Source organism: Carettochelys insculpta, chromosome 17, assembly GCF_033958435.1.
Source record: "Carettochelys insculpta isolate YL-2023 chromosome 17, ASM3395843v1, whole genome shotgun sequence".
Taxonomy (NCBI): Eukaryota; Metazoa; Chordata; order Testudines; family Carettochelyidae; genus Carettochelys; species Carettochelys insculpta.
In genome coordinates, this window is record NC_134153.1 from 31,169,894 (window position 1) to 31,180,675 (window position 10,782).

Genomic DNA, 10,782 nt, shown 5'->3' on the forward strand with positions numbered 1-10,782 from the left:
GTAGTGGGGCAGGGACTCGTGATGGGCCAGCTGGGTGGGGATGGGATGCAGTGGGGGCGGCGCATCCTGCAGGGGAAAGCCAACAGGTAGGTGAAAGTCAAAGGCTGCCAGGGACCCCCAAGACAACGTGTATCCCGCAATGGGGGGTGCGAGGCTGAGGCCCAGGAGCCCACCCCGGAAGCATGGACCAGCCCGGGCAGCCAGCGTGAGTCACTTACGTGATGAGCATGGACTGGTTCTCGCGGTCTGGAGAAGAAAGAACCAATGTTGGACTGAGGCACACCCATGACGGCTTGGAGCCTGGGTCTCCCCCTTCACCCCACCCACCCCATCCAGCCACTGACCGTGGCTCTTCCCCCTTCACCCCCCTGGCCAGTCACTGACCGCGGCTCTTCCCCCTTCACCCCCCTGGCCAGTCACTGACTGCAGCTCTTCCCCCTACACCCCCCTGGCCAGTCACTGACCGCGGCTCTTCCCCCTTCACGCCCCTGGCCAGTCACTGACCGCGGCTCTTCCCCTACACCCCCCTGGCCAGTCACTGACCGCGGCTCTTCCCCTACACCCCCCTGGCCAGTCACTGACCGCGGCTCTTCCCCCTACACCCCCCTGGCCAGTCACTGACCGCGGCTCTTCCCCCTACACCCCCCTGGCCAGTCACTGACCGCGGCTCTTCCCCTTCACCCCCCGACCAGTCACTGACCGTGGCTCTTCCCCCTACACCCCCCTGGCCAGTCACTGACCGTGGCTCTTCCCCCTACACCCCCCTGGCCAGTCACTGACTGCGGCTCTTCCCCCTTCACCCCCCTGGCCAGTCACTGACCGCGGCTCTTCCCCTTCACCCCCCGGCCAGTCACTGACTGCGGCTCTTCCCCCTTCACCCCCCTGGCCAGTCACTGACTGCGGCTCTTCCCCCTTCACCCCCCTGGCCAGTCACTGACCGCGGCTCTTCCCCTTCACCCCCCGGCCAGTCACTGACTGCAGCTCTTCCCCCTACACCCCCCTGGCCAGTCACTGACTGCAGCTCTTCCCCCTTCACCCCCCTGGCCAGTCACTGACCGCGGCTCTTCCCCCTTCACCCCCCTGGCCAGTCACTGACTGCGGCTCTTCCCCCTTCACCCCCCTGGCCAGTCACTGACTGCGGCTCTTCCCCCTTCACCCCCCTGGCCAGTCACTGACCGCGGCTCTTCCCCTTCACCCCCCGGCCAGTCACTGACTGCGGCTCTTCCCCCTTCACCCCCCTGGCCAGTCACTGACTGCGGCTCTTCCCCTACACCCCCCCGGCCAGTCACTGACTGCGGCTCTTCCCCCTTCACCCCCCTGGCCAGTCACTGACTGCGGCTCTTCCCCTACACCCCCCTGGCCAGTCACTGACTGCGGCTCTTCCCCTACACCCCCCTGGCCAGTCACTGACCGCGGCTCTTCCCCTTCACCCCCCGACCAGTCACTGACCGTGGCTCTTCCCCCTACACCCCCCTGGCCAGTCACTGACTGCGGCTCTTCCCCCTACACCCCCCTGGCCAGTCACTGACCGCGGCTCTTCCCCCTTCACCCCCCGACCAGTCACTGACTGCGGCTCTTCGCCCTTCACCCCCCGACCAGTCACTGACTGCGGCTCTTCCCCCTTCACCCCCCTGGCCAGTCACTGACCGCGGCTCTTCCCCTTCACCCCCCGGCCAGTCACTGACCGCAGCTCTTCCCCCTTCACCTCCCTGCCCTGTGCTCCATGCCCAGTCTGGGCCCACATGGTGGATGTGCCTGGAGCCGGCTGTGACTCAGGCCCTCTCTGCTGCTGTGCTGGTTCCTCTGAGGAGGGGATGCCCCAGTGCCCCCGCCTGCTCCCTCCCACCAAGCACGGACCACTCTGTGCAGGGCGCTAGCAGGAGAGGAGAGGGACAAAGGGAGAGACTTACTGCGCAACATGTCGTTGTACGCATTGTCCGCGATGGAGTAGATGTGGGGCGGGGCCTCTGACCTCCGCTTGCCCTTATAGGCCGCCACCACAGGGGCCGTGTAGACTGGCAGCCACTTGTATGGGTTTATGGTGACACAGAACAAGCCTGAATAGGTCTGAGAGCAGAGAGGGGTCAGGTGAGTAGTGTGGGGCAGCAGAACAACGAGGATTCCAAGCTCCCCAGACCTGGCGCCCCATGCTGCTTCCTTAGGCTATTACAGAACAGGGGTGCAACCGGCTGAGGCTGCTCACCACCTTACCTTAATGGTAATGTTCCTCCCTCACCCATGGGCTGCTCGGTTCTCAGCCGCGATCACTATCCCACCCCTGCACCCAGGCAACTGGCCTTTCCCAGCAACAGCCCTCCAGCAACGCTGCCTTGGAGGTCCCCAGCACTGCCAGCTTTGCCAGTCACTGCAAACCCTCCAGTGCTGCGCTAGGAACTTGGGGGCACATTTTGAATTGTGTTTTGTTGTGCAGATGCCCTGGTGAGTGGGTCTCTTCCACAGACCTCTCAAGATCAGCCCAGAGGTGTAATTCTCTTCAGTCCATTCACCAAGTGAGTCTAATCAGTGCACAGAAATCTACCCCCTCTGCCTGCCCCAGTCTGCCTGGAGATCTGTAGTGCATCCATGCAATGCCTTGTTACGAGGCATACTGACTGGAGCAGGGTCTAATCGCTGTCCTGACTGGACATGCCCTGCGGGGGCTGGGACAGCCAGTCACCTGGGAGAGTCACAGGGAACAGCCTGTCGTCGTGGTATTGCCATTGGAAAGCAGTGCTGACTGCTAGCACCAGGTTGTGCCCGGCCCCCTCCTGCCCTGCACCAGCTTCACTCACATAGATCATCCAGTGAGCGTAGCGGCGCTTCAGGTTGTACAGCACCGAGGCCTCATTGAGGTGCGTGAGCATGGCCATGTCCTCAATCATGTCGAACTTGGGCGGGTTCATCTGCTGGATGTCGTCCTCCTTGACCACCCGAATCTGCACAAACAAAACAGGAGCCTGAGTCTGTCCCAGGTTCCCGCCTGCCAGGACCAGGCCTCACAGTCCCAGGAGCCTCCCCAGGGCCCCACACTGTTTGCAAAGGGCTTGAATCTTATCTCTTTACAAGTGGGGACGCCCTGCTGGTGGGAGCACTCCAGCGTACAGGGATGCAGCATTCAGTTGAGTCTCCAGTCTGGGTCTCCTCCCTGCCTGTGTGTCTCCCAGACCAGATTCCAGCTGCCCCGGCAGTAGCTAAGAAGAGTACAGATCATGGATGCTATCCCCCTGCCCCAGCATGGTTTCCATTCCCACTTCCCTCCCGAGGGTGGGCAGTGAGCCAGCTCTGCTCAGCTGGCCAGGGCGCCCCAGGCTGGGGGAGGCACAGCGCCTGACTACATTGCAGTGGCTGTTTGGAAAAGGATGGTTTGGCCCTGTCACAGGGCGGAAGATCTGAGTGACCTGGGGACGGTTAGGGCGTAAGGGGACTGCCTGGCATCAGCAGGAGACAGCCGTGCTGGCGTCTGCAGGCAAGTCTAGGTGTGGCAGTGTCCCTGCAGTGCCTTTGGGGAAGATGCCCTTAGCTCACTCCCTCTGCAATTACTGCCCCTCCCCCAGGTGGAAGCTATGTGGGCAGGAGAGCATCTCATCAACACAGCGCCAATGTGGGCTGTGCTTGTGTGGCTGGAACGTGAGTTACGCCGGGGTCTTTGCACCCAGAAGTGGCAGCGGAGACTTGCCCCTGGCATGAGCTCCTGCCACTTCAGCTTTTGCAGCACTGCTGGGCGAATGCGCCCCACAGCCGCGGTCTGACCAAATGGGACAGTCACGGCTGTCTGCTCCATTTGTCCTGCACAGCCGCAGGCCAGTCATGCTGGGCAACAGCCCCAGAGCTGCTTGCACCATGCGGCTCAGAGACAGCCATGCAGAGCCAGTGGCGCCAGGGCAGAATTAGGGGGGTGATAGGTCGGAAGAAAAGGGCTGGCCCAGGACTGGCACATCCAAAAAATGGGCAAGATTTTCAGCAGGAGACCAAGCGCCAAACCCATTAGAGCTGTGTAATTCGCTCCCCTGGCATGGAGTGCTGCCCCTAACTGCCAGGGCCCACACGCTCACCCCGTCTCCCGGCCCAGCTGTAAGGAAGTGGCCTGACAGGGTCAGTGGATTATTTGATGTATTATGAGTGCAGCCATGCGCCGCCTTTGCCTTACTGCCCATGTAGCCAATGGGACTTCCCCCTGCTCTGCCGCTAAATAAACCAGCAGGCTCCCAGCCTGCAGGGCTGAGCAGAGGCTTGTTTGTTGGTGCACTGAGCAGTAAAACATGAGCCTCCCTGCAGGGTTCTTCCAGAGGAGCAACCAGCCACAGCCCCATGGGCAGCTCCTGCCGGGCTGCGCACTGTGCACGGGCCAGGAGCAATCAGCATTTTCCCTACTGGCTCTCAAGCCACTCTGCTTGTCAGCGGAAAGCAGGCTTGCTGCAGCTGCTGGCCATCTTCCCTGGGCCATGCACTGCTGGCCACACCTCCCAGCTGCTGAGCATGCCCATACCCCCCGTGAGGAGCACCCAGCCAGACCCTCTACCACCTGCCAAAATTGCCCATATCCCCACCCATCCCGAGACATGCACTCCTTGCTTCTCAGGGAGGCTTAGCGTGCAGTCTGACATGGGTCTGCCCTGGCTCCAGAGCATCACCCAGCTGCTCTCACTGCAGTTCAGTGCTGAATGGTCTTGCCGCTGTGCACGTTACTCCCCTCTGGAGCAGCAAGGCCAAGGGGCTGTCTGGACATGTGTCCTCCCAAACAGTATGGTGCAGGGAGTGTCAAACAGTCCATATGTCCTGTCCACCCCTCGTCACGGGATTTACCTAACCCTATGACATTACACAGCCATCCCTGATTGCGAGAAAGTGAATTTAGCACAGGCCAGCGTTAATAAGACTTGAGGGAGAGAGTCTAGTAATCAAAGCAGGGAACTGGGCCTCAGGGCTCCTGTGTTCTCATCTAAGCTCTGTCCTTGACTCTGTGTTGAGTTCCGGTCAGACTGTTTTTAACCTCCCTGTGCCTCAGTCTCACTAGCTATAAAATGGGGCTAATCTTAGCTACTGATTTCCCAGCCTGGTGAAGTGACACAGTTCCTCAATCATTCGAAAGGAGACCATGAGACTAAGTCTCCACTTTATTCTGGTATAAGTCAGGGTTAACTCCAGCAGAGACAGTGTAATGACGCTAATGTAAAACCAGGGTAATCAAGATCAGAACTGGGCCCTTTGTACTTTTACTCTCAAATATACTGGTGTAATCCCACTGTAGTTAATGGTGCAGAACTTTCTTACCTGAAAGCAGAATTTAGGCTGGCTTAGACTAGGTCTGATTTAGATGGACTTTGTTTGAAAAATTTAGTCGCAACAGTTTTCTATTGCAATGCAACAGATTTGTATTTGTTGTTGTTGCTGCTGCCACTATTGTATCAATTTGGATAATATTTCAGTGAGGGGGGAAAAAAGGAAACGAAAGTTTTGAAAACACCAAAATATTCCCATTACAATTCGTCCTTTTGAAATGACTTGTACGGAATTTTACTTCTGCTATAGATTTGAGTGAGCTTGTCTATCGGTTTGTTCAAGAACTCATTCTAAACATTAAGAGCTAGGACCACCAAATTCAGTGTACAGCTTCCTCTTATCATAACGTAAAGCTGTGGTGTCCAACACACGAGCCACATCTGGCTGTTTGGCAGGTTTATGGTGTGGCTGGATGGGTTGAACAATAAATATATGTTCAGAATAATGTGGCTAGTTTGCTTCAGAACTGGTTGGACACCATAGACTTAAAGCAACATACGGGTTTGGTTGAGCCAGGAAAATGGGATCTGCCTGGAGTGGGATTTTCTCGAAAACCAAACAGAAAAGAGACAGACTCAGCAGGCAGGTGAAAGGGGCTGGCTGGCAGCACCACCTCCCTTCTGGGACTGCCCCAGCCCCAGATGACCCCCCCAGGTGCCCTTTAGTGAGGGGGGCTGTAGCTGTCCCTCCACACACACACTTCCTATGGAGACTTTGCTGGCTGTTCCCCTTCATCAAGAAGTGAGGAGAAAGTGCACAGTTTGCTGCATTCCTCAGTCTGGCTGGGGGGCACAGGGACAGACAAACCTGGTCCTGCCCCAGATGAAGAACATGCTCTCCTCCCACAGCTGCACCTACTGCAGGTGCAGCGGCCAAAGAGGGGTGCTTCTCACCCGGCCCCAAGCTGCTGCAATGAAAGAGGACTGGGGTCATCCTCTTTCCCCGGAGCAGCCTGCATACTGCCCTCATTCTCCCCAGCCAGGTAAATCTACTTATCTTATATTTTAAAAACATCAAAAAGGATTAAAGTTGAGTGGAACTTTGACTTTATTGAAATGAAATGTTTCGGTTGCCCTGGGGATTTCATTCCATGAAATAGTTCAAGGTTTGGGCTTTTTGTTCGAATTCAAAGCAGAGTTGTTTTGAAATCACAAGTTTTTTCCTTGCGCAGAAAATCTCTTTCCCATTCAAGATTCCAACAGAGATAATCTGTTGCTCATTACATTGACGAGTCCCATAGCAATTTGGAGCAATACATAGTTCACTGTACCAAGGACATGCTTCTCCATTCAGTTACTCCTGTGATATTACACTGGCATTAAACTGTTCCAGAGGGGTGGAGAATCCCACCCATCAATCGTTTTTGCTAGGTATTATTTTGGTAAATACAAATTGACTAGAGCGGATTCTGATCTTACACAGGTAAGATCTTGGAGTTCCATGGGTCTCACTCTGATTTTCCAGCTACCTACAGTGGTATATTTGCAGTGATTTGTGGGGACTGACTTAGTCCTAATTTCACACTGGTGTAAATAAGATCAGGCCCAGGGGACTGGCATGCACAGAGTTCAGAATCTGGCTCTCTGTGTAAAACAACCAATGCTTATTCAGAAAAGACTAACTTTTGAGTCAGATGTATCTCAAACTAATGAAGCTGAGGTACCCAGATACTGTGTCGATGGGTGCTATGGGGCCCCCTCTGAATAATGAGTACTGGTGTAAATTCAGGATGACTCCAGATTTATACCCGTTTCCCTTATTTCCTGCTTTCAGTGGTTTTCCTCTCAGGCTTAGCTGAATAATTTTGACCAAGGAAGCAACTGGCTCTCTCCTGTAGGCTATTGTCACAGCTGTTTAGGTGCCAGCTGATCACTTGGGCTGGGGAAGCTTTACTGTCATTCTTACACTGTCATTTACAGAGGACTTTTTGGAACTGAACCTTTGATGCTGGTTTGTTGACACCTCGGCATGTCTGGCAAGTCAAATAGCACATTGTTTCCTAGGACATCAGAGTGTAACAAAAGCCACTCACACTACAGAGCTAGCTGCAGGTTGATCATTTACAGTAAGAACTTGTCTAGCTTCATATCTGACCTCTTCACACAAGGGCTCCCCCACCCATGCATTCTTCACCTCTCTGCTTCTTTCCCCGTTCCTATGGCTCTTCTTTGAAACCCAAACTTTAGAAAGATTGTTTTGCTTACGTCTTTATTTTTGGTTTCCACAGTGACTTTGCCACCGGAGGATTCTTTGATTTCAACCTCAATATAGGCTTCCTTGTCATCTGGGATCCAAGCACGCTTCTTTCCTTCAGGTCCAAAATTAAAAAGAAAAATCTCAGTTGAAGTGAAGGGAGCAGATTGCTCTTGGCAATAGCTTTCAGGAATCAGCAAGAACCACAACCAGCCACATTAAGGGGCATGTGTTTTCCTTTCAGTGTTTTTGGTCCCAGGATTGCTTGGGCCTTTTCATACTGGATGCTTGTTTAACTTGTCCCAGTTCCTACTAATATTGATTTTGGTCTATTGTTTGCATCATTTGAAGACTCACATTAAGGAAATATAAAATGCTCACCCTCCCCCTATTATTTATTAGCCCCTCCCCCGGCCTTCCCAGTTTATCCTGGCAAGAACCCAGGGGCTTTTTATGCCTGGCACACCCTAGTTCTGTGGCAATGGTGATGGAACATGATAATGGAACATGTGGACAGACAACATGAAGTATCCGTCACCCAAATCTACCACAAGCCCTGTTCATCACCAAAGTGAAATGGGAAGACAGCTTTGCAGAGCCAGGGCTCTCCAGAAAGATCAGTTTGCATGGAGCAGACGTTGCTGTGTCCCTTAGTCCTTCTGGGGACATTACCTAGGCGCAGCTAAACAGCCAGCTTGTTACCCTCCACACAGAGAAGCCCAGTGACTGACAAAAGCAGCTGCCACCTTTCACAAAGGCTGAGTAATTCAGGTCCTCTGACTTCCTAGCCAGGCACGCAAGGGCAGGGCTGCAGGTAAGGGATTGCACTGCTGCAGGAGCATATGGGACAAAGGCTACTATAAAACCCTACCAGGCAGTACCAGACTGGGAAGGAACCATGCCATAGCTGTGGGGAACCCCTGTGAGCAGCACAAGAGACTGAAAGCTGCTGCTGGTCTTACCATCAAATGGGATGGTTTGAAGTTTGAGCTGCTCTGTGTAGCTCTTCCGGAGATAGTCAGCAGCCTCCCCAAACTCATTCATGTCCATCATAGCCATCTCGCCTGCCGGAGGGAGAAGACTGGGCAACAGCAAAGAGAAGAAACCAACGATTTGTGAGCACTGGAAAGGAGGGAAAGCAGAGACAAGGAGTCAGTCCAGGGAGACAATGCCCATCCACAGGTTGCTTCCAGGGAACAGATGCCAAAGGCACCACAAAAGTAAGAAGGCCCCGGAGAATAACAGCAGTAAGAGTAACAGCTCTACCACTATCTTTTCCCCCTACACTACTCCCGCCATCTACACTGCAGTGCGTCTCTTGGCTGTCTCTCTTAGCACCTGGAAACTGAGCTTCCATCCTGAGCCTGCTGAAATCCACCTGCTGCACACAGATTTCCATCAGCAGCGAAGGCGGCAGAGAAAACTTGCTGGTAGCAATCACCTCTGCCAGCGCAGTACCTGTTCTGTACCCCATGGAAGCGAGCCTCTCTTCTGCAAGCCCAGACAAATGCAAGGGGCCCTGCTCCAAAGTTAGGGTTGGAGAATGGGAAAAAGGAGGTGAGAGCGTTAACCCCTGAAAGCGCTTTTGTGCCTTCTGAACAGGTGTTGGAGTAGCTGCACTGCCGAGCCACACTGTGCATTACCCCCTACAACAAGGTATCACGCCGCAGAACCAAGACACGCCACAGCAATACAAGCATTTTGTCACTAGCACCAGCACCAGTGACTTCCCAGCTCCCATGAAATGCGCATCCCTATCTCTGAGTCAGGCTGCTCCCGCCTCCCTTCCCACAGCCCCAGTTAGTTCCCAGCCGTCCCCTCTGGAGCGCCTGTCCTGCTGGCAGGGCAGCGGGTTAGCCACACAGAGAAGACATGCTCTTAATTACCAACCTTGGCTATAGGACTGACTGGATGTGGGTGTGCAGCAAAGCCCCCTTTTTATTGTGCTTGTCAAGGTCAGAGTGGGAAGAGATATGTCAGAAATTCCCATGTGTCACGTCCACGCAGCTCCATTGGTGCTGCTCTGCTCCTGCCCAGAGAGACACAAAAGGCAAACCTCGCTTTTATCTCGCTGCGAGTGCAGGCGGGTTATTTTTACTCCTGTATTGTCAGGCCAGTACAAAGGCAGAGGGAGGCTCCAGGCTTGGGAATCAGCCCTGCTCTCCAAGCCAGTCTGTGCTCTGCTGAGCTGCAGGGGAGCAGGACAAGGACTCTATCCCACTCCTCTGCCTTCACCTGATTGTTTGCCTCTCGCCCCATCCCAGTGCCAGCAGAAGTACTGCCAGGGAGGGCACAGCACCTCCCATGCTGCACCCAAAGCCACAAACACACTGAGCCTCTTCTGCACTTCCCTGGCCAAGTACCCACTCATTTCAAAGGCCATAGACCCAGGGCAGGAGTGTGGCGCTGCCCCGGTAGGTTTTCTCATGTGACTCTGACTGGCCTCTGGAGCAGCTGGTCCCCGGGTCAGACACCCAAGAGCTTTTTTCTCTTGCTGGCGCAGAATCACCCTAAGTGATATTTGAAAGAGAAAGGGACCAAATCCCCCATCATGCCCTGGCAACCCGGCTGAGTCCAGTGAGGCTACCTGAATGCAAGCCCCAGGCGCTCAGAGGCTCTCTGCAGCCTTGAACCCTGCACCCCAGTGTGAACACTTGATAGTGATGGGCTCAGCGAGCTGGTTGGGCAATATAGCCATACAGTGGTCAGCTGTGAAAGGCAGCTGGGCATCTGCAGCCTGCAGAGGTGGCTGGGGGTCTCCTGCATGGCCAGATGGTGCTGATAGAAATGGCAATCTCCCAACCCAGAGGCTTCTTGGGTGATTCCCTAATAATAAGTTACCTGGCAACTAACAAGCCAGGATCTGACACTGGACACACAACAGGGTAGCTGCACAAATGAGAGCAGCTCAGTCGCTGCACTGGCCCAAAAATATCAAGTGGAAATAAAAGGGATGGGTAAGACCAGTCTCCAGGTCAAGGATTCCCTGAGCTGTGGGGTGTCAGGAACTAGTGAACAAGGCAACAAGCATGAGTTGCAGGTGAAGGAGGAGGGACTCTCTGATCCGTGGGCTGAGTGCTGCAGTTTCTCTGCTGTGGGCTTGCCTGCTTGCCATGTGTCTATTGGTCTGTAACTGCCAGGATCATCTTGGGAGCCTTTTGAAAACAATTGGAAATGCATTAGCTGCCCTCCAGGTCTCTGGGACAGAGGCTGACTTAAGCCCTAGAGTATAGTTAGTATTCCTGCAGTTTCTCGTTTGAGCTCCTTCTGAAACTCTTGGGCGAGTAACATCTGACCTGGTGGCTTAAT

The 10,782-nt window shown here is 54.5% G+C and overlaps 1 protein-coding gene across 1 annotated transcript; it reads right to left on the bottom strand.

The window, feature by feature from the left end:
• Positions 1-214: 214 nt before the first annotated feature.
• On the bottom strand, positions 215-8,962 carry LOC142022335 (myosin-7B-like). Its single transcript, XM_075012080.1, has 6 exons — positions 8,915-8,962; positions 8,436-8,595; positions 7,485-7,588; positions 2,793-2,936; positions 1,911-2,067; positions 215-246 (listed from the first exon to the last, which is right to left on the bottom strand). The coding sequence occupies exons 1-6, from the start codon at positions 8,945-8,947 to the stop codon at positions 215-217; spliced, it is 630 nt and encodes a 209-aa protein (XP_074868181.1). The 5' UTR covers positions 8,948-8,962.
• Positions 8,963-10,782: the final 1,820 nt, after the last annotated feature.